The sequence below is a fragment of the Hyaena hyaena genome, unplaced genomic scaffold, assembly GCF_003009895.1.
Source record: "Hyaena hyaena isolate Hyena2069 unplaced genomic scaffold, ASM300989v1 scaffold_332, whole genome shotgun sequence".
Lineage (NCBI taxonomy): Eukaryota > Metazoa > Chordata > Mammalia > Carnivora > Hyaenidae > Hyaena > Hyaena hyaena.
The window spans coordinates 94,438-117,593 of NW_024080964.1; the positions used below are offsets into that span (position 1 = coordinate 94,438).

Here is a 23,156-nt window from a genome sequence, read left to right on the forward strand (position 1 = left end):
ATATTATAAATCGAAGATCAGATTATTGACATAGTTACAAAGTATGTCTTCACAAAATACTTAATAATTACTAAAGAAAAATAATGACTATCATGGAGAAAACTGGCAGTTACCAGTTTAATCAAGTGATAAAAGGGAATATTATCAATAGTGGGACACATTGAAATTATGCACGGTCTCTTAGGATGCATTGAGAAGAGCACAGCATCTCTTCTGTGTTTTTGCTGTTAAAGATACACAACCTGAACTTAATTATGACTCAGACACAGTCTATTAAAGTGAATCCAATTGAAGAACATCCTGTGAATAACTAGCTTTAATATTTTAAAGTGTCTGGGTCATGAAATTCAAGGAAAGTTCCAAGCTGAAAGAAACTGAAGATGGAAAGTCAGAGTATTGAATAAAAAGTGTGATTCTGAATTAGATCCTTTTCCTCTAAAGGACATCCATTCATTATTTGGGAACAACAAACTTGATTCTGAAGATTCGAGGGTAGTAATACATAATTGTTGGTTTCATGATTTTGATAATTATATGTGTTAGTAGAAAATAAACACTAAAATGATCATTGGGTGTCAGGTCACCAACTTATTCTCAGGAGGTTTAGGAAAAAGACTGCTTGTTCATGCAACTTTTCTCTTAAGTTTGATTTTGCCCCATAAATCACTTAAGACTCCATTCTTTTCAGCCTGTTTTTTCTTTCTCTCTCTGTGCTCTGGAATTTTTTATTGTATCTTTGGGTTCACTAATCTTTTGTTATAGTTTCCTATCTCCTGTTTAAACACATACAATGAATTTTTCATTTCAGATACAGTATATATTTTTACTATTTAAAATATTTTTTAGCTTTAGAAGTTCCATTTGGGGTTTTTTTTTTGAGTAGTTTCCATTTCTCTCCGCATGTTAGTGTTTTCCTTTAAGCCCGTTAGTGTACAGTTGACCCTTGAATAACACAGGTTTGAACTGCGTGGGTCCCCTAATACACAGGTATTTTCAACAAATACAGTACAGTACTGTAAATGTATTTTCTCTTATAATTTCCTTTTTTCTTCTAGCTTATTGTAATACAGTATATATATGTAGAAAATATGTGTCATTTGCTAATGTTATTGTGGGTATGCTATTGATCAATAGTAGGCTATTAGTAGTTAGGTTTGGGGGAATCCGAAGTTATATGTGGATTTTTGGCTGTGCCAAGGGATCAGCACCTCTAATCCCCATGTTGTTCAAGGGTCCACGGTAGTTATAATGGCTTTTTAAAAGTCTTTGTCTGCTCTTCTCCTTATCTCTTTGATTTCTTGGTCTGTTTCTATTGACTCTTTCCATTTTTCTTCCCTGGTCATGAATAATTTTTTTCCTTCTCTGCACATCTAGTACTTTTTTATTGCAGAGAGGACATTTTGATCATTATATTATGGAGTATTGAATCTTATCCTTTAAGGAGTGATGAATTTTGTGTTAGCAAATTGTCAAGTTGCTTGCGATCAGCTTGATCCCTTTAAGGCTTTTTATACGCTTTGTTGGGGAGGTTCTGGAATAGCTTTTACGTAACCACTAGATTAGTCCTACCTTCTTTTTTTTTTTTTTTTTTTAGTTTATTTATTTATTTAGAGAGAGACAGAGACAGCACAAGTGGGGGGTTGAAGAGAGAGAGGGAGAGAGCAAGAATCCCAAGCAGGCTCTGCGCTGCCAGCACAGAGCCCGATGTGGGGCTTGATCCCACGAAACTGCAAGATCACTACCTGTGCTGAAAGCAAGAGTCAGACACCCAACCAGCTGAGCCACCCAGGTACCCCTAGATTAGTCCTACTTCTAAGACACTTTTCTATGGATGTTTATTCAAGGTCTCTTTTTCACTCTGACTGATCAGAACTTGAATTTCTCCCTGCACTTGGTGAGCTTTGGGTGTTACTTAGTTTGCAGCATTCCTGTGGTTGTCCTTTGTTCAGTCGTGGAATTTAGGGTACACATGCACAGCTTAGTATTTAGCTGTGTATTTTAAGGGCATATATTTGGAACTCTCTTCTGTATTAGGATAGCTCCCTTGTCTCTAGTATTATTTTCTGAGAATTTTAGTTACTTCAGTTTCCTTGAATTCTAAGGTTTGTGTCAAGTTCAGTGAGACTTGGGCTTCCCCTCCTGATACCTCATTCTGGAAAGTGCCTCACTACTTAACTAAAGAGACCCTTGCTAGGGACTATAGCCTTCTATTACCTGCTGTCCAAAGTCTGAAACAATTATTGTATGTTTTGTCCAGTTTTCTAGTTCTTTATGGCAAGAGGGAAAGTTTAGTACTAGCTGTTCTATCCTGTTTGATATTCAGCTTATTTTGGTTGTAGTATTTTCTCATTTAATGTTGTGAGCAATCTCACTGAATATGATTGAACTGATCTAGTGCTGGATATTGACATTGTGAGTTTAGTCACATGACAAAGGATCAATATGTTGGGAGTGCTGGTAAGATAATGGTTGCAATAAAGCAGTAATTCTCAGAGTATGGTTTGAGGATCCTCTCAGGGGATCTCCTGTGAGAATTATTGCTTTATTTCAGGGTAAATATCTGGATAAGGCTAACTTTTCTTCATGTATGTGAACCGAAATACCACAAACAGTAGATGAATGCAGAAGATGAACAAGCTGATTTTTTAAATTTAAAATAGATGTTAAAGAGATGTGTAAACCAAGAACCATAAAATACTTAGGAATAAACCTAACCAAAGAGGTAAAAAGATCTGTACACTAAAAACTATAAAACACTTATGAAAGAAATTTAAAAAAGACACAAAGAAATGGTAAAACATTCCATGCTCATGGATTGGAAGAATAAATATTGTTAAAATGTCAATACTGTCCAAAGCAATATATACATTCATTGCAATCCCAGTCAAAATAGCACCAGCATTCTTTTCAAAGCTAAAACAAACAATCCTAAAATTTGTATAGAACCACAAAAGACCCCAAATAGCCAAAGTAACGTTAAAAAAGAAAATCAGAGCTGGAGGCATCACAATCCCAGGCTTTAGCCTATACTACAAAGCTGTCATCATCAAGACAGTATGGTATTGGCATCAACACAGACACATAGACCAGTGGAATAGAATAGAGAACCCAGAACTGGACGCACAGATGTATGGCCAACTAATCTTCGACAAAGCAGGAAAGGGTATTCAGTGGAAAAAAGACAGTCTCTTTAGCAAATGGTGCTGGGAGAACTGGACAGCATCATGCAGAAGAATGAAAGTAGACCACTTCCTTACACCATACACAAAAATAAATTCAAAATGGTTCACAGATGTATGTGTGAGACAGGAAACCATCAAAATCCTAGAGGAGAAAACAGGCAGCAACCTCTTTGACTTTAGCTGAGGACACCTTAGTTGACACGTCTCTGAAGGCAAGGGAAATAAAAGCAAAAATGAACTGTTGGAACCTCATCAAGATAAAAAGCTTCTGCACAGCAAAGAAAACAGTCAACAAAACTAAAAGGCAACCAGTGGAATGAGAAAAGATATTTGCAATGACATATTGGATAAAGGATCAGTATCCAAAATCTATAAAGAACTTAACAAACTCAACACCTGAAAAACAAATAATCCAGTGAAGAAATGGGCAGAAGACATGAATAGACACTTGACCAAAGAAGCCATTCAAATAGCTAACAGACACATGAAAAGATGCTCAATGTCACTCATCACCAGGGAAATACAAATCAAAGCCACATTGAGATATACCACCTCATACCAGAGTTGCTAAAATTAACTCAAGAAACAACAGATGTTGGCAAGGATGTGGGAAAGGAGAACCCTCTTGCACTGTGGGTGGGAGTGCAAACTGGTGCACTGCTGTGGAAAACAGTGTGGAGGTTTTTCAAAAAATTAAAAATGGAATTGCCCTGTGACTCAGCAATAGCACTACTAGGAACTTATCCAAAGGATATAAGAGTGCTGATTTATAAAGGGCACATGTACCTCAATGTTTATAGTGGCCCTATCAACAATAGCCAAATTATGCAGAGTCCAGATGTCCATCAACTGATGAATGGATAAAGAAGATGTGATTTATGTATACAGTGGAATACTACTTGGCAATGAAAAAGAATGAAATCTTGCCATTTGCAACCATGTGGTTGGAGCTACAGGGTATTATGCTATGTGAAAAAAGTCAGAGAAAGACAAATACAGATTTTCATTCATATATGGAATTTGAGAAACTTTATAGAAGACCATTGGGGGAAGGGAAAGAAAAAAATAGGGAGGCAAACCATAAAAGACTCTTAAATTCAGAGAACAAACTGAAGGTTGATGGGGGAGGGCATATGAGGGGGTGGGGAAAATGGGTGATGGGCACTGAGGATGGCAGTTGTTGGGATGAGCACTGGGTGTTGTATGTAAGTGATGAATCATGGGAGTCTATTTCCGAAGCCAAGAGCACACTGTATACGCTGTATGTTAGCTAACTTGACAATTAACTATATAAAAAAAAAATAAAGAGGTGTAAAAATAGTAAAACAATGCTATTCTCATTAAATTTTTGGTTTGATATTTTTAAGTGTGTAATTTCTTATTTTAAAAAATGACTTAAGTAAATAACTGATATCTTCTCGGTTTTAATTTGTTACAGTAAATACAGTGAAAACAAAAGTTGTTAAGAGCCTAAATGTTTGAGAATTACTAAAATATAACACTATAGAGTCTGTCTGGGGAAGGAATTGAAGGCATTAGGATTATAATGGGGGGCGCCTGGGTGGCTTAGTCGGTTAAGCGTCCGACTTTTGCTTAGGTCATGATGTCGCGGTTCGTGGGTTCGAGCCCTGCGTCGGGCTCTGTGCTGACTGCCAGCTCGGAGCCTGGAGCCTGTTTCAGTCTGTGACTCCCTCTCTCTCTGACCCTCCCCTGTTCACGCTCTCTCTCTCTCTCCTAGAAATAAATTAAAATATTAAAAAAAAAAAGGATTATAATGGACTGGGTGAAAAAAGGGAAGGATTAAGGAATGAGAGGTTTCTGTTCAGTTCCTCTTCTCTGTTGTAAAGCTATCAGTTTCTTCTCTGCATTCTTGTATGGAGGTGCTGCTGTTAAAGTCAATCATAGGAGAGTACTCTGTCCCAACAACTACTTAGGTTCCTGCTTTGATGTTATGCATTTAGCCCGTGCATCAGGAGTCCTGATTTATTGTCTACCATTTCACTTTGCCATGTCTGTATCCAGCCTGACCTCTTTGCCCTAATGAGGAAGTACCTCTTACATGTTTATGTTCTGGCATGAACTTACTCTTCTGTTCCAGTGCCACCACTTGAATTTCCTATTCTTAAAAGGAACGTAAGTGAGTATTTGTCTGTTTGGCTTATTTCACTTAGCATAATGCCCTCAAGGTCCATTTGACTGTTGCAAGTGGCAGGATTTCTTTTCTCATAGATGAGTAATAATTTTAATACATATATAAGGTGAGTGTGTGTCTTACATCTTATTTATGTATTTGTCTTTTGATGGACAGTTAGGTTGTCTTCCTGTGTTGGCTTCTGTAAATAATACTGCAGTGAGCATGCAGATATCTTTTCAAGATTCTGTTTTCATTTTCTTTGGCATATATATTGAGAAGTGGAGTTGCTGGATTATATGATAGTTCTATTTTTAATTTTTTGATGAACCTCTGTAGTGGTTGCAACAATTTACGTTCCTAACAACAGTGCACAAGAGTTCCCTTTCTTCCACATCCTTGCCTTCCTTATCCTTGCATAAGTGTTACATCACTTATGGTTTTGATGTAGCTGTTTTAACGTACATGTTAGCCACTTGTAGAACTTTTTTAGAAAAATGTTTATTCAGTTCCTCTGCTCATTTTATTTATTTAAAACATTTTTTTGGGGGCGCCTGGGTGGCTTAGTCGGTTAAGCGTCCGACTTTCGCTTAGGTCATGATCTCGCGGTTTGTGGGTTCGAGCCCCGCGTCGGGCTCTGTGCTGACTGCCAGCTCAGAGCCTGGAGCCTGTTTCAGTCTGTGACTCCCTCTCTCTCTGACTCTCCCCTGCTCACGCTGTCTCTCTCTCTCTCCTAGAAATAAATAAAACATATAAAAAAAAAAACAAACATTTTTTTTATAGTTTATTTTTGAGACAGAGAGAGACAGAGCATGAGTTGGGGAGGGGCAGAGAGAGAGGGAGACACAGAATCCGAAACAGGCTCCACGCTCTGAGCTATCAGCACAGAACCTGATGCAGGGCTCAAACCCACAAATCGTGAGATCTGACCTGAGCTGAAGTTGGATGCTTAACTGACTGAGCCACCCAGGCACCCCCTCTCTGCCCATTTTAAAATTAGATTATTTTGTTTTTTGTTGTTGAGTTATATGAGTTTTTAATGTATTTTGGATATTAACCCCTTATTGGATGTGATTTGAAAATGCTTTCTCCTGTTATATAAGTTGACTTTTCATTTTGTTGATGGTTTCCTTTGCTCTGCATAAACTTTTTAGTTTTATATAGTCACAACTGTGTATTTTTACTTGTATTGCCTTTGCTTTTGGTGTAATTGAATTTCTTATTCTTTTTTTTTTTTTTTTAATTTATTTCTAGGAGAGAGAGAGAGAGACAGCGTGAGCAGGGGAGGGTCAGAGAGAGAGGGAGTCACAGACTGAAACAGGCTCCAGGCTCTGAGCTGGCAGTCAGCACAGAGCCCGACGCGGGGCTCGAACCCACGAACCGCGAGATCATGACCTAAGAGAAAGTCGGACGCTAAACCGACTAAAGCCACCCAGGCGCCCCTTGAATTTCTTATTCTTAACCATGGTCTAGCTTTTTTTTTGTTTTCAGTTTCTGCTACCTCAGACTCCTTCAACCATTTGCATTCATTGAATCCATATAATTTACCTGAGATTAAAGTATTAATCTGTGTCATAACTACATTCTTTAATTTCTGTGGAACAGTGGCTGCTCAAATATAGTCTCCATTATCCAGTGAGGAGATACACCATTTCTTGGTTATTAGCTCATATTTTACAGTCTTGGTTTATTATTTTTAAATATTTTTAAATGTTTGTTTATTTTTGAGAGGCACAGAGAGAGAGAGATAGAGCATGAGCGGGGAAGGGCAGAGAGAGGGAGACACAGATTTCTAAGCAGCTCCAGCCTCTGAGCTGTCCGCACATAGCCCTATGTGGGGCTCAAATCTACGCGCTGTGAGATCATGACCTGAGCTAAAGTTGGATGCTTAAGTGACTGAACATGGCATCCCACAGTCTTGATTTAATAGATTTAAATAGATGTATTTTGGGTGATGGAAATAAATGTATTTGAAAGAAGTAAGAGGTTATTCATCCCAGGAAGATGGAGAAACAAAATGAGAATGAAGGGGACTATCTAACTTATGTTTCAAATTTATTTTGCCATTGTCTTAGAAGTAGCAGATGCATTTATAGTAAATAGAAACCCAGAATACAGCATCTGTCCTTTGGGTCATCTCTGTTAATGCAGATGGATACACATTTTTTAATGTGGTTATTTTCAGTCATCTGTAGGTTGATAAGTATATTTCAGTATAATTTTAGTTTAAAGCGTTTTTTAAAAATTTCTTACAGCAATCCTAAATCGGAGAGTCAGAGAGTAAATAAAAAAGTCAACAATGATGCATCACTTAGAATTCATAATCTATCCATTTTGGTGAGACAGATAAAATTTTATTACCAGGTAAGTGGTCCTTTTTTTAATTTAGTATAATAATTAATGCTTGTGTATTCATATTTTTTCTATAATAAGAAAAGGTGAGTATCATTTACCTAGAATTTACTAAATGCTAATTATTATGTGCCAGATACTGGTTTACTACTGGAGATAGAGTAGTGTTGACATAATTCCTTTCTTATGGAATATTAAAGATACAAGGAAACACTTCATATTACCTAATTTTTAAAATAATTATTGTATTTTATGAAGTTTTAAAACCAGTTCCTAGTTTCTGAGAGCTTGCATAGTGCAATACTTTGTTAGCCTACTTGAATTATGCCTTTGAAAAGTGTACTTTTTATTGTCCTTGTTTAACCTTAAATTAGGTACATAGTTCAGAGTTTAAATATGAGCATTCTTCAGGCTATCAATACACCTCTACAATTCACCAGGGGTGCATTACACAAATTTTAGGATGTTGTATTCTTTTTTGTTTTCAATTTTTAAAAATGTTTATTTACTTACTTATTTTATTTATTATTTTTTTATAAATAGTTTATTGTCAAGTTGGTTTCCAACAACACCCAGTGCTCATCCCCACAAGTGCTCTCCTCCATACCCCTCCCCCCCCAACACCCATCAGTCCTCAGTTTGTTCTCAGCATTCAAGAGTCTCTCATGGTTTGCCTCCTCACTCTCCCCCACTTTTTCTCCCCTTCTTCTCCCCCACGGTCCTCGGTTAAGTTCCTCCTAATCCTCCTATATGTGCAAACATATGGTAACTGTCCTTCTCTGCCTGACGTATTTCGCTCAGCATAACACCCTCAAGGTCCATTCATGTTGCTACAAATGGCCAGATTTCATTCTTTCTCATTGCCATGTAGTATTCCATCATATAGATAGACCACATCTTGATCTATTCGTCTGTTGATGGACACTTAGGCTTTTTCCATGTTTTGTCTATTGTTGAGAGTGCTGCTATGAACATTGGGGTCCATGTGCCCCTATGCATCAGCACTCCTATATAGGATGTTGTATTCTTTAAAATATTTATTTTTTGCATTTTCTCATTTTTGTTGTGATTTCTTACTCCACTTGAGGTATTTAGAAGTATGCCTTTAGATTTCTGAACATATGGTATTTTTCAAGCAGTCTTTTTTGGTTTTGATTTTTGGTCAAAGAACATGGTTTTTATGATCCTGATTCTTTAACATTTGTTAATAATTACTTAGCTTGACCTCTTACGTTGTCACATTTTATTAAAGTATGGTGTGTGCTTCAGAAAGATCGGTATTCTGTTGTTCGGGTGCAGAGTCAGAGCAAGCTTGTTTGTTAATTGCATTTTTCAAACTTTCATAGCCTGATTAATTTTGTTTCTTGATCTATCAGGAGTTGAGAAAGATGAGTTGGAGTCTCCCATTATGATGATAGATTTGTCAAGTTTTCCTTTATACAGTTGAAAGCTATGTGATTGAATGCAAATGAGTTTTAAATATTTTAATTATACCATTTGTAAGTGTTTCCACATATTTTTTTCTACTGGTTTAAATGCTTTTTACCTTCTTTTTTTTTTATAAGCCACCTTCCATTCTTACCTTACCTAGCAAAAAAAGGCCAAAATTAATCAGTATTTAATAATAATAAATTTAATAGTAATAGTAATAATAATCAGTAATCTTTTATGCAATAGTTCTATGATATTAGAGTGCTTTAACTCCATTTATTTCCCCTTTGTGGCCTTTAAGCTGTTCTTGTCTTGTGTTTTACTTCTTTTTTAAAAAACCCATAAATTAGATACTGAAAGTACTGTTAAATAAATACAGTCAGTTTTCCTTTAGATCAAACTATGTATTTTACTTTTTTTCCACCCCTCTCATGGTTTTATTTTGTATCTTGGAATTTGATTTGGCATTATTTTCTTACTGAAGTATATCTTTAAATATTTATTTAGAGAGGGCTTGTTGATGGTAAAGTTTCTCAATATTTCTTTGTCCAAGAATGCCTTTATTTTACCCTTGTTCTTGAATGATATTTTATTGGGTTATGCAATTCTTTAACAATTATTTTTCTCTCAGTGTTTTACAGATTTTATTCTTCTATCATGAAATTCCTTTTAGTTCTACAGAAGTCAGCTATTAGTCTAACTTTTGTTCTTACATTAAACTTTTTATCTTCTGGTTGCTAATACTGCCTCTTCTAATGCTTCTTTCCTATTATATTAACCTGATATCCTTCAGATATTTCTATCACATGTTTATTAGACTTTTTTACTCTATCCCCCATGTTCATTAAACTTTGTTTTACCTTATCAATCTTGTACTGCATTCTGAGTATATTTTTTCAGGACTGTCTCTCCATTTTGCTAATTTGCCTCTCATGTGTGTCAGATCTTCTGTTTAACCCACTGAATAACTTTTGACTCAGTAATTATATCCTTCCTTTTCGAACTTCGTTTGATTCTTTTTATCTTTGCCTTTTCATTTTGTTATTAATCATTTTTAATTCCTTTATTTCTTCTGAAATTAAAGAAATTATATTTTAGTTGTTAATGCCTGTTAATTCCAAAATCTCAAGTCAGATCCGTGGGTATCTGAAACTGCCTTTTGTTTTCAGCTTGCTGTTTCTTGTGGTGGTGGCAGCAGTGGCATTGTGTGTGTGTGTGTGTGTGTGTGTGTGTGTGTGTGTGTGAGAATTGTGACCTTATTTTGGGTGGGAGGGGATTTGTCTGTGGGAATATTTTGTGTCTAGACCAAAGATGTATTGCTCCACTGAGGATTTGTTTTATTTGTGCAACCATCCCAGAAACATTTTATTTTATTTTAAACAGCTCTATATTAGTTTAGAAGCAATACTTGTATACTATACAAAACTAGAAAAAATGACAAGATACAAACATACTTCTAATGCCTGGAGAGTACCACTATTAGCATCTGAATATGTGTATGTCTGGATCTCTTTCTCTGCATTTATGTGTATGTAAATTATGTGTTTATGTGTTTCCTTTTTTTTTTAAAGTTGGTGCTACATTATTTCAAATCCTTAGGGAAATAACCCTCCTCAATCTCTACCAAAGGCCAAGAAAAACAGCTTCTTTCTTGTCTTTGTAGAGTTCAGTTTTTTGGTTTTGTTTTATCTTTTAACTGAGGATTATCTATTTTCTTTGAGCTCAGTCATTTGGAAAGAAATTTTTAAAAATTATCTAGCATTTAAAAAAAAAATTATCTAGCATTTTTAGATTCCTCCCTTCCTTTCTAATATCTACTACTCTTTGTTATCAGAAATAAGACTGTGCTAGGGGCACCTGGGTGGCTCAGTCAACTAAGTGTCCGACTTCGGCTCGGGTCATCATTTCATGGTTCGTGAGTTCGAGCCCCGTGTCGGGCTCTGTGCTGACAGCTAACTCAGAGCCTGGAGCCTGTTTCAGATTCTGTATCTCCCTCTCTCTGACCCTCCCCTGCTCACACGGTCTCTCTATCTCTCTCAGAAATAAATTTAAAAGAAAGAAAGAAAGAAAGAAAGAAAGAAAGAAAGAAAGAAAGAAAGAAAGAAAGAAGTCTGTCTGTGCTAGGTTTTTTTTTTTATAAGCTTTTGTTTATTACTTGCCAATATTTCAGCTGTCATTTTCCTCCAGCTGATATGAGTAAGTTCGGTTTTATGATACAGCTATTTTGTCTTTTAATGTTGTTTGAAATCATTATTTTCAGATATGAAACAAATGACTAGATTAAATGATACAGTGGTTGGGGCACCTAGGTGGCTCAGTCAGTTAAGCGTCCAGCTTCGGCTCAGGTCATGATCTCCCAGTTCATGGGTTCAAGCCCTGCGTCAGGCTCTGTACTGACAGCTAGCTCAGAGCCTGCAGCCTGTTTTAGATTCTGTGTCTCCCTCTTTGTCGGACCCTCCCCTGCTCATGCTGTCTCTTTCTCTTTCTCTCTCTTTTTCTCTCTCTCTCTCTCAGAAATAAATAAATAAACATTTAAAAAAATTTTTTATAAAGGGATACAGTGGCTTATTTTTATAGTCCTCAGTTTTGTTCTTTAAAACAATGCTAGATTTTTGGTTTTATATACCTTCAGGGAGATGGAAGTTTGTCTTGAAAATTTCAGTGAAACTCCTTGGAAGGCAAAGGGATTTCTGCATCCGAATCTTAAATCTGCTTTCAGTGCGGCCTAATTCTGTATTGTATACTACTGCTTTTATTTTCTAAACAGCTTTATTTAGATATACTTCATATACTGTATAATTAACACATTTATAACGTCCAATTCAGAGGTTTTTAGGATATTTAGAGAGTTGTACAGGTAATCAGTACAACCAATTTTAGAACCATTTTGTCACCCCAGAAAGAAACCCTATATCTAAAAGCAGTTACTCCTATTTTTCCTATCCTGCACAAACACATACCACCACCACCACTACCCCTGCCCCTACGTCTATCCCAGTGTTAGGCAATTGCTAAAATCTGTTTTTATCTCTATATATTTGCCTATTCTGGGCATTTAATAAGAATGAAATTGTACACTATGTGGTTGTTTGTTACTGACTTCTTTTACCTAGCATAAGGATTTCAGGGTTCATACATGTTGTAGCATGAAGTAGTATTTCTTTTTTATTAAACTATTGCTGTTTTGCTCTTTGTCTTCCTCCTGCCTAAAGCCAGGTGTTGAAATTATCTTTTTATTAATTATGTTAATATAATGATGTTGTAGTCACCAAGAAATTTGGGAAGGATAGAATTGTGAAATCCATCAGTTCAACAGTTTAAATAAGTGGTCCTCAGTGGAGGATGCTTTATCCCCCTGGGGGACATTTGGCAGTAATTAGAGACATTTTTGGTTCTTACACCTGGGAATACTACTGTATTTAGTGGGTAGAAGCTAGGAATGCAGGCAAGTATCCTATAATGCACAGCACAGTTTCCTAAAAGTAAGAATTATCCAGCTCAAAATGTTAATAGTGCCAAAATTGAGAAGCCCAAATGTTTATAATGCGAGGTGATTTTATTATTAACATTTGACTTGTCTTGAGTTGACACCGTTTTATAAATTAACACATCTGCAAATATTTCAATAACATTTGCTGAATGAGCAGTTAACATATTCTATTCTTTTATTAATCTAAGCTTGAATACCAGTGGACTAACTTAGGGTTAGATGTGAATGAGTATCTTAACATTTTGTCAATATTGTTTCAGATACTTAAAACACAAAAGATTACTAAAGATTGAAACTCTCCTTGTATTACTCCCTTGTGTTTTTCTTCTAGAACCAGTTTACCATACCGTTTCTGTCATCATCCCAGTGCTTCATGTTCTTAGATAGAATGTTTCCAAGACACTTCTGAACTTTTTAAAATATTCTTATTTATCTTGAGAAAGAGAGAGAGATGGAGATCAAGCAGGAAAGAGGCAGAGAGAGAGAGAGGGAGACAGAGAATCCCCAGCAGGCTCCACGCTGACAGCACAGAGCCTGATGCAGGCTTAATCCCATGATCCATGAGATCATGTCCTGAAGCAAGACCAGCAGTTGGACACTTAACCAACTGAGCCACCCAGGCACCCCCAAGACACTTCTAAAGTATCTTCAGGAATAGATCAACTGTCTTATTTACACAATTAATTGATTTGCTAATTTTTTCCCCTCATGTGTAATCAAGACACACATGGCCTAGTTTAATATAAGACAGATTTCAAGTCAAAGTCTAAATCAGTGCAGTTGTCACCTGTTAAATTACCTATCTGTTGGAAAAATGAAAATTTTCCCTGAAATCTTTTAAAACTCCTAAAAATATTTATTTATATCTCATATGCTCCTCAGAAAAAATACTGAAGTAAAATATTTTCACACATCATGGTTGTTCTGATTCACAAAAGGAAAATGAATTTGGGTAGCTTAAAATTTCACATATGTGTATCTCCAATTTTTTTAATGGGTTGGTAAGAATCAGGATCGTTTTGCAGAAGTGATTCCCAGGGAGAAAAGAAAATTGACAGAATACCCTGAGATGATTGTTAGTGGAAGGAATTATTTCATTGAATTTTTTTAGTAATGACAGGTAAATTTAAGTGTCAGTATTATTCTTTTTTTTTATTTTAATGATTTAGAATATGTACAAGCTCAGTAAGAATTCTCATGTCATTCGGATTTCCTCTCTGTTCTGCTGCTTGTTACTGACTGTGAAGGCATTGGGGCTACAGTGGTGAACATAACAAACCATGTTCCTCATCTTATGGAATTTAAGGTTTTTTTTAACATCTTTATTTTTTATTGAGAGACAGAGAGAGACAAAGCATGAGCCTGGGAGGGGCAAGGGGAAGGGGAGAGACAGAGTCCAAAGCAGGCTCCAGGCTCTGAGCTGTCAGCTCAGAGCCCGATGCGGGGCTCAAACTCACAAACTGTGAGATCATGACCTGAGCCGAAGCCAGACGCTCAACTGGCTGAGCCACCCAGGCGCCCCAAAACCTCTTTTTAATGATACTTAATTTGAATGTTCTTTGTTTTTAGACTACCTCTCTTAAATGGGATAGAGACAGAACAGTGATTGTGTTTTTACTGCATCTCTTATTTATGATTTCTTTTAAATATATGTACACATAGTCCTGATAATTTTGCTTCAAGGCAAGGAAACTAAAAGTTAGAATGATTTAGAAATTTTTTTCTTTAAGTCTGTTTAGCTGTCACATACTTAGCTAATAGTATATTCCATCTTGAGGTAACTTGCTTTGAACTGGAAGTTTTATTTATTAAATAACCAGATTCAGTCTTTGGAGTAAATGATTCTAGCAGTTTTTGACACTTACTTTTAATTATTTATCTGACATGATACACATACTGAGTATGTACTTTTTCTTTAAATGTATGCCTGTTTGGGGGTACCTGAGTGGCTCAGTCAGGTGTTCAACTTCATCTTAGGTCATGATCTCACAGTTCGTGGGTTTGAGCCCTGCATCGGGCTCTGCACTGACAGTGAGGATGGAGCCTGCTTGGAATTTTCTCTATGACCTTCACCCACTTGCATGCATGTGCATGCTATCTCTCTCTCAAAAATAAATAAACATGAAAAATAACATATGTGCATGTTTTGGTGATAGTTTTTTAAAGAGCCAGTAAATGTAACACTGAAGAAAATGTTTTGAAACTTTCTAATACATATCTATAAAGAATTAAAAGGTTAATTCTAATGAACCTCTGGTACATGTCACACACTGACTATGGGAAAATACTTAATGGGATCTAGAATCATCTATCTTTAGAAAGCAATACAAGTTAACTTTTCATGATATTTGCTCACTTATCATAGTATTAAGTAAAGAATGATTCAGAAAGAATTAAACACTTTTAAAAACATACTCAGTAATTAGTTATGTCTGAATATATAGTGAAGATCAAATCATAAGGACATTCACAGTTGTTTCTCTAATCTTGCAAAGATTCAGTCATATCATGGGCCACCTATCGTCCTGTAGTCTGAGTCATTTCACGCCCTTTGTAGCATGTCATTATTAGTGATAGTAATGACAGACACATTATGTTCCTTTATTTCCTCAAAAAAGATAGTAAAAACAGAAGATGCATAGTTGATGTATTAACTGAAATGAGTAATTTGAAAGCATTCAATTCTTTCTGAATTACCCTGTACTGTCAGAATGTATATATATTCTTTCACTGAAAATTTCACAGAAATCAAATTAAAACATCTCTTACAGAGAAACAATGATTCACCGAGGAAGAGCCCGCTTTCATGAAATGATCCTAAGACACAATTTTTAATGAAGTAACTGGCATTCTTAATTTTTTAATGTTTGTTTTTGAGAGAGAGATAGAGTGTGAGCAGGGGAGGAGCAGAGAGAGAGGGAGATACAGAATCCGAAGCAGGCTCCAGGCTCCAAGCTGTCAGCACAGAGCCTGATGTGGGGCTTGAACTCACAAACCGTGAGATCATGACCTGAGTGGAAATCAGACACTCAACTGACTGAGCCACCCCGGTGCTCCATAACTTCCTTAATTTTAAAAGAGGTTTTGAATTCCCTTAAAGGGAAGTATCAAAAGACCAAAAAGAGTATACATGCTTGATCTTTTATTGAGGAATGTTATTTAGTCATCTTTAAATCATCATATAATACCTAAAAGTCAAGTTTCCAAATAGTAAATATTAGACCTGTTCCACTTGGACACTTATTTTGTAGGTATTTTATATATTAAGTCTGGCTGATATTAAAATTTTAGTTACTTAATTCATTAATTTAAAGTCACAGACAGTTTAAGATCTTAGATGTCTTTTTAAGAACTTGGATACTTTTTTTGACCTTTTTAAGAGCTTTTTATATTTGCATTATAGCATATCCACAGAGAAGTGCACAAATCATAAGTTATAACTTGTTGACTATCTAATCGGCATTACTTACATAACAACCTTTGTGGTTATCTTTTTACAGGAGACTTTGCAGCAGTTGATTATGATGTCATTGCCAAATGTCTTAATCATTGGCAAAAACCCTTTTTCTGGTAAGTATTAAAATTAACATAATGTGATAGTCTTTGTGTAATACTATAATGCTTATCAAGATCTTGCTTATTTATATGAATACAGTAGGTTTTTCATGGCTCTAGGTAAAGTCAGGTGATACTCCATTTTATAGAGAGAAAATAAACTTAGAATATTTGCACTGTGTAGGAGGGATTAGACATATTTTACGTTAAGTAAAATGTAAGCCAGTGGTGTTTTAACTCTACCAAACTGATACTTTTCTATAATGAATTTTAGTGTCTCCTTATAAACAAGTATAGAAGGTAATGTAGGTATAAAATATAAGAAATATAATCTTAGAAAAGAAGTGATTTTGAAATAATTTCTTGGTTTGTACTCATACATCTGCTATCAGTGCCAGAGCTGTTTGAATCTAAGATTTTACTGATTAATGTTGTAGTTTATATTAAACTACTTCTAAATTGAAAAAGGAGAAGCAGTTTTCTCAGATCATTTAAATTATTTTCTTCAGAAGTTTCTGCCCTTTGCCAGGTTTTAAATGTGACCTGTTCAGAGTTTTAATTTTTGAACAACTAGGGAAATAAAAACTACTAACAAATTGAACCACGGACTTATTTTTCAGGCTGTCTGTAACCCAACCCCAAGTATATCTTCTCCGAATCCCACCTCCCATTCTCATTCAAAACAAACAAAAATAAAGCCAAAATAAAAACTAAAATGAAGCAGCCGCTTTTCCTGAGGAAATTACCACTTAGGTGAGGTGAATCAGGAGTTTAGATAGTCTTTAGAGATATTCTGGGATATTTGATTATACAAGTAAAAAAATGAAAAAAAATTATATATAAAATGGAATTATTTTCAGTTTCTCATGCATTTAGCAATTACCTACCAAACTATAGAGACCAGGAATATAAAGAAAATGGTCTGTACTCAGCAGAATCTTGTGTTGGTGAGAGATGCACAGATGACTGGGAAATCATGTAATAATTAATACAAAATAGAGTTCTGTAAAAGTATTAAGGCATATGAAATATGGAGCCATTATTCTTACAGTTGGCAGATTAGAGAGGATTGGAGACCATGGTTGGTTTGGTCAGGGGAGACTACACAGAGATGTTAGAGCAGTGCCTAGGATCCTGATTAGTAAGTAGTTCACTACAGGGACAGTGTAAGGGAAGAAAGACAAGCAGAGAATAACAGAAGGGAAGGCAGAGGAGTGTAGATGTGTATATATTTCAGGGGGGATGATTAGGTATGGCTAAGAAAGTAGATGGTTTCCTGGAGAGTAGGAGGAAATGTTTGAAAAGAAGATTTGGACTTTATTATGGACAGATTGGCCTGATGGTGAAATTCTGGCCCAAAGAAGTGACGTTTTGTTTCGTTTCGTCTCGTCCGTCTTTCTTTCTTTCTTTCTTTCTTTCTTTCTTTCTTTCTTTCTTTCTTTCTTTCTTTCTTTCTTTTCTTTTCTTTTCTTTTCTTTTCTTTTCTTTTCTTTTCTTTTCTTTTCTTTTCTTTTCTTTTCTTTCTGTCAGCTGTATGTTTTGAGAAAATCTGAACTGAGTGCTGTTGGACAACAAATGTACTATCCAGTTCTGTTACAGAGCATTAGTTTTATCCACCTTATTATATATGTTCATTTTTACCATCCTTGCTGTAATATTTAAGGTTTTGATCCTCATGAATCTACACAGTGTAAAGCCATTTAAATTGTATAGGTAGATCGATCATACAAGATACATATTTTAGAAAGAGAACATTAATAGACCTAAAGGAAGCCAGACCTATTAGGAACTATTTTGGCTGAATTTGTGGCATGTCCCTGTATCAGTTCTTCATTTAGTATATTGGTGTGGTATAATAATTTATGGAAAACTAGTGGATTTATAGTTAGCACACTTTATTGCATAGAGCATTGAAGCCCATTTTGTCTGTACTGTAACCCTTCAAAATGGACATCCTTGCTCATTTATTCTGCTATTACCACATTGTGCACACAGAGCTGCTTTTTTGAATTTTCACTATACTTGCAGACTTAATCCTTGGGTCAAGTTGTTGTGAATATTAACTTTAGAATGAAGTCTACCAATGTAAGAAAGAGTTGAACTAAAGTAAAATGTAGTACTTAGCAATCATTTCTATTTCAGAACAAGGCACAGAAGAAGTTAAAAAGTTGCTTTTACTTTTACTGGGTTGTGCAGTTCAGGTAAGTTAAACTATTTCTTCATATTTTCATTTTAATAACTTTATATGTTTTTTCAGGCTATAGTTTTTGAAAGACTTAAAGATGGGCTATTGCTTTTCAAAGTCTCCATTAGGAACTTTTAAATAACTGACTTTCCAAGGAGATTTTGAAGGAAATGTATCATTTAAAAATTATATATATATTTTTAATTCTGAGGCTTCTAATGACCCCAGATTTTTCAGATTTTCTTAGAGGTACTCTTAAAAACTTATCCCAAATATCTTTATGTTTTATGTTATTTATGTATATGTGCTATAGAACAAAAAAAAGATTAATGACAGAAAGAGGCAGAAATTATGAAAAATGTTATTTAGGAGTCTGGGTTATTATTATATTGCCCTTTTGATAACTTATTATAATAAAAGCTGGCTGTGATTTATTGAATGCTTACTTTCTTTCAGGTATGATTCTTCATATAGATTTTCTTGTAATTTCTTTCTTCACATAAGGAGATTGGTGTTTAGGTCAGGTGATATGTAAGTTACCCAATTGAGAACATTTGTGAGAGTACGAAAGGGTACTGTTAACAATTACAATGGAACTGCATGTGTAAACTGGGACTGTGCCTGACAAACATGGTTGCTCTAGATTCATACTTCCAACAGGCCAAAGAGTTAAGATTAAGCTCTTGTCTGACTTCAAAACCTATTTCTTTATGCTGATTTTTCCTTTAATCACCCATTTTTTTGGGTGAGTGGTTACAGTATTAAACTATCTCAATTATTTGTGGAATGAATTTATTTGTAAACAACTAAATATTGTGACCATGAGTAATTTTTTACATACGTATGCCAGAAATTATATATCCAAGAGAGTGTGGTTTTTGAGCTGACTGCTTAGGAGCTATATACTTACTTACACATTGCATGTTATTAAAATTTCATGCTGTGTGGGGCGCCTGGGTGGCTTAGTCGGTTAAGCGTCCGACTTTCGCTTAGGTCATGATCTCACAGTTCGTGGGTTCGAGCCCCGCGTCGGGCTCTGTGCTGACTGCCAGCTCAGAGCCTGGAGCCTGTTTCAGTCTGTGACTCCCTCTCTTTCTGACCCTCCCCTGCTCACGCTGTCTCTCTCTCTCTCCTAGAAATAAATAAAACATTTAAAAAATAAATAAATAAATAAAATTTCATGCTGTGTAATATACAGGTGTTTATTTCATAACTGTGTAAATATTAAGCACATACACTATTTGTAGTCATCACTATTCTAATTTGGTCATCAGATCCAAAATTGCAAACCCAGCCTTAATTATTTACAGCCTTGAATACTTCCTTTTAAAAGTACCCACTATTGATGAATGTTATGTAAATTTAAATAACATAGTGACAGCATAAATTTGATTATAACTCCTGGTTATATTTGGTTATTGCTGGCTACTAAAATTGACAGTGAGGACAGAGTAGAACTAAGGACTTTTTATGAACAGTTTAGGGAGAGTCTAAAATATTAAAAAAACGTTGTTAACATTTGTAAAAGCAATAAAAAATATTATAAAATCTAAGCTGCTACCCCCTATCCTATTTTCTATAATTCTCTAGTATCCTGTATTTAAAATAGAATTTAGATTTCATTCTGTAGGTATTTGGGAGCCACTGATGCTAATGACATCAAATGGGTAACAATCAGAATCTCCTATCGGCCTCTTTAACTGCCTATATGAGCAGTGTGAAATTTTTGTTGATACTGAAGAGCCAAAATGTACTTCGGGACAAGAAACTATTTACAGGGGCGCCTGGGTGGCTCAGTTAAGCGTCTGACTTCAGCTCAGGTCATGATCTCAACAGTTCTGTGCTAACAGCTTAGAGCCTGGAGCCTTCTTTGGATTCTGTGTCTCCCTCTCTCTCTCTCTCCCCTTCCCCTTCTCATGCTCTGTCTCTCTCAAAAATAAACATTAAAAAAAAAAGGAAACTATATACAAAACTAAATAGCCAACAAATATTATTTAAACACTCTCTAAAATATAATCTCTATTACAGAAAATCTATTCTTGTAACAGAACAGGTTAAAATTCTGACATTTATGTAATAAGTTGCATAAATATGTTTTTCCACTACAGGAATAGTTTTATGTTATACTTGTAATTCATAGGTAGAAATAGCAAATTAAAGGTAGCTGATATGATACTAAAGTTCAAGAATTCAGTGGGCTGCGAGTTTTAAAAGATGCTATATTCATAAAAAGAAATAGAAATGGAAGGAAGCATAAGAAAATTGGAAAACATTTCTTTCTTTTGAAGAAGAAAGTATGAAATTCTTAAGGGGAGGTAGCATTCAAAAACAGTAAATTGGGCACTGTCCAAAGATCTTACTTCACAGAATAAATTTATTATTAAAACTTTTTATCTTCAATTACACATAAATATAAACCACAGGAATAACTTTGAATACCAAGAAGGCTGTTCAAGGCCAGAGCTTATATATTTTCATTATTGACTAGTTAAACTAGTTCAGTTCCACAAGAATCTTGTTTAGTGGATAGCACATCTTCTAAACCAGTTCTGAGCATCAGCTTGTTTTTTGGACACATAGCTCTGCATCCGAGCCATGAGAAACAGAGAGATTCCCAATTTCTTTCTTCAAAGACCATGTAAAATTCAGCAGGACTCAGTTTTATATTAGTACTGGCTGTTCAGTCTCCCAAAATATTATTTATTTTGGACTTTGACCAGATTACATAGTATTGAAAATAGCTGAGTGTTGTGTGGTTGGAATTAAAATTTTGACCTTTATGTGTGCCCTCATAAGCAATGATAAGACTCATATTTGATTCAGAACACTGTTTTTTAACTTGGTCAGCTTGAGGACTACAATCTTATGTTTTCCTACCAGTTATCTGTAAAGCATCTTAAAAATTAGCATTTTACAACATTATTCCATTTCATTTTGGGGAAATAATACAGTTTCTAGCTGAGGCATTTCTTTGTCCAAGAATACATGAAAATAGCAAATGTAGCTTTATATAAAGAGGGAATTTTTTTCCTGATACTGTTTTTTATTTCTTAAGTCATGGGAAAATTTATATCTAACATAAAATTTCCTATTTTACTGAATTTTTAAGTGTACAGTTAGTAGCATTAAGTACATTCACATTATTGTGCAGCCATCACCACTACCCATCTCAGAACTTTTCTCATCTTCTAAAACTGAAACTTTATTCCTGTTAAACAGTAATTCCCTATATGTCTTTTATTTTTATTTATTTATTTGTTTGTTTGTTTATTTATTTATTTATTTATTGTCAAGTTGGTTTACATATAACACCCAGTGCTCATCCCCACAAGTGCCCTCCTCCATGCCCATCACCCCCTTCCCCTCCCTCCCACCCCCATCAGCCCTCAGTTTGTTCTCGGCATTCAAGAGTCTCTCATGGTTTGCCTCCCTCCCTCTCCCCCACTGTTTTTCTCCTTCTTCTCCCCCATGGTCCTCTGTTAGGTTCCTCCTAATCTTCCTATACGTGCAAACATATGGTATCTGTCCTTATCTGCCTGACTTATTTCACTCTGCATAACACCCTCAGGGTCCATCCATGTTGCTACACATGGCCAGATTTCATTCTTTCTCATCGCCATGTAGTCTATTGTATAGATAAACCACATCTTCTTGATCCATTTGTCTGTTGATGAAGACATCGGCTCCTTCCATGTTTTGGCTATTGTTGAGAGTGCTGCTATGAACATTGGGGTCCATGTGCCCTTATGCATCAGCACTCCTGTATCCTTTGGGTCAATTCCTAGCAGTGCTACTGCTGGGTCATAGGGGAGTTCTATTGTTAATTTTTTGGGGAACCTCCACACTGTTTTCCAGAGGGGCTGCACCAGTTTACATTCCCGCCAACAGTGTAGAAGGGCGCCCGTTTCTCCACATCCTCGCCAGCATCTAGAGTCCTCTGATTTGCTCATTTTATCCACTCTGACCGGTATGAGGTGGAATCTCAGTGGGGTTTCGATTTGTATTTCCGTGATGAGGAGAGATGCTAAACATCATTTAATGGGTCTGTTGGCCATCTGGATGTCCTCTTTGGAGAAGTGTCTGTTCATACCTTCTGCCCTTTTATTCACTAGATTGTTTGTTTTTGGGGTATGGAGTTTGGTGGGTTCCTTATAGATTTTGGATACTAGTCCTTTATCTGATAAGTCATTTGCAACTATCTTTTCCCATTCCGTCGGTTGCCTATTAGTTTTATGGATTGTTTCCTTTGTCGTGCAGAAGCTTTTAATCTTATTGAGGTCCCAATAGTTCATTTTTGCTCTTGATTCCCTTGCCTTTGGAGAGGTGTCGAATAAGAAATTGCTGCAGTTGAGTTCAAGGAGGTTGTTTCCGGCTTTCTACTCTAGGGTTTTGATGGTTTCCTGTCTCACATTCAGGTCCTTTAACCATTTTGAGTTTATTTTTGTGTATGGTGTGAGACAGTGATCTAGTTTCATTCTTCTGCATGTTGCTGTCTAGTTCTCCCAGCACCGTCTTTTAAAGAGGCTTTTTTTTCCATTGTATACTCTTTCCTGCTTTATCAAAGATTAGTTGGCTGTACACTTTTGTGTCCAAATCTAAGTTCTGTATTCTATTCCATTGGTTTCTGTGTCTGTTTTTGTGCCAGTACCGTACTGTCCTGATGATGACAGCTTTGTAGTAGAGGCGAAAGTCTGGGATGGTGATGTCTCCCGTTTTGGTTTTCTTCTTCTGTATTACTTTGGCTATTCGGGGTCTTTTGTGGTTCCATACAAAATTTAGGATAGTTCTAGCTTTTTTTTTTTTTTTTTTTTTTAAATGTTTTATTTATTT

The 23,156-nt window shown here is 35.7% G+C and overlaps 1 protein-coding gene across 1 annotated transcript in view; it reads left to right on the forward strand.

The window, feature by feature from the left end:
* CCDC88A (coiled-coil domain containing 88A) overlaps positions 1–23,156 on the forward strand; it is a 141,801-nt gene that overhangs the window by 20,616 nt on the left and 98,029 nt on the right. The window contains exons 3-5 of the mRNA XM_039249199.1: positions 7,569–7,677; positions 16,087–16,156; positions 18,284–18,342. Of these exons, the coding sequence (XP_039105130.1) occupies positions 7,569–7,677; positions 16,087–16,156; positions 18,284–18,342 (238 nt within the window). The remainder of the gene's footprint in view (positions 1–7,568; positions 7,678–16,086; positions 16,157–18,283; positions 18,343–23,156) is intronic.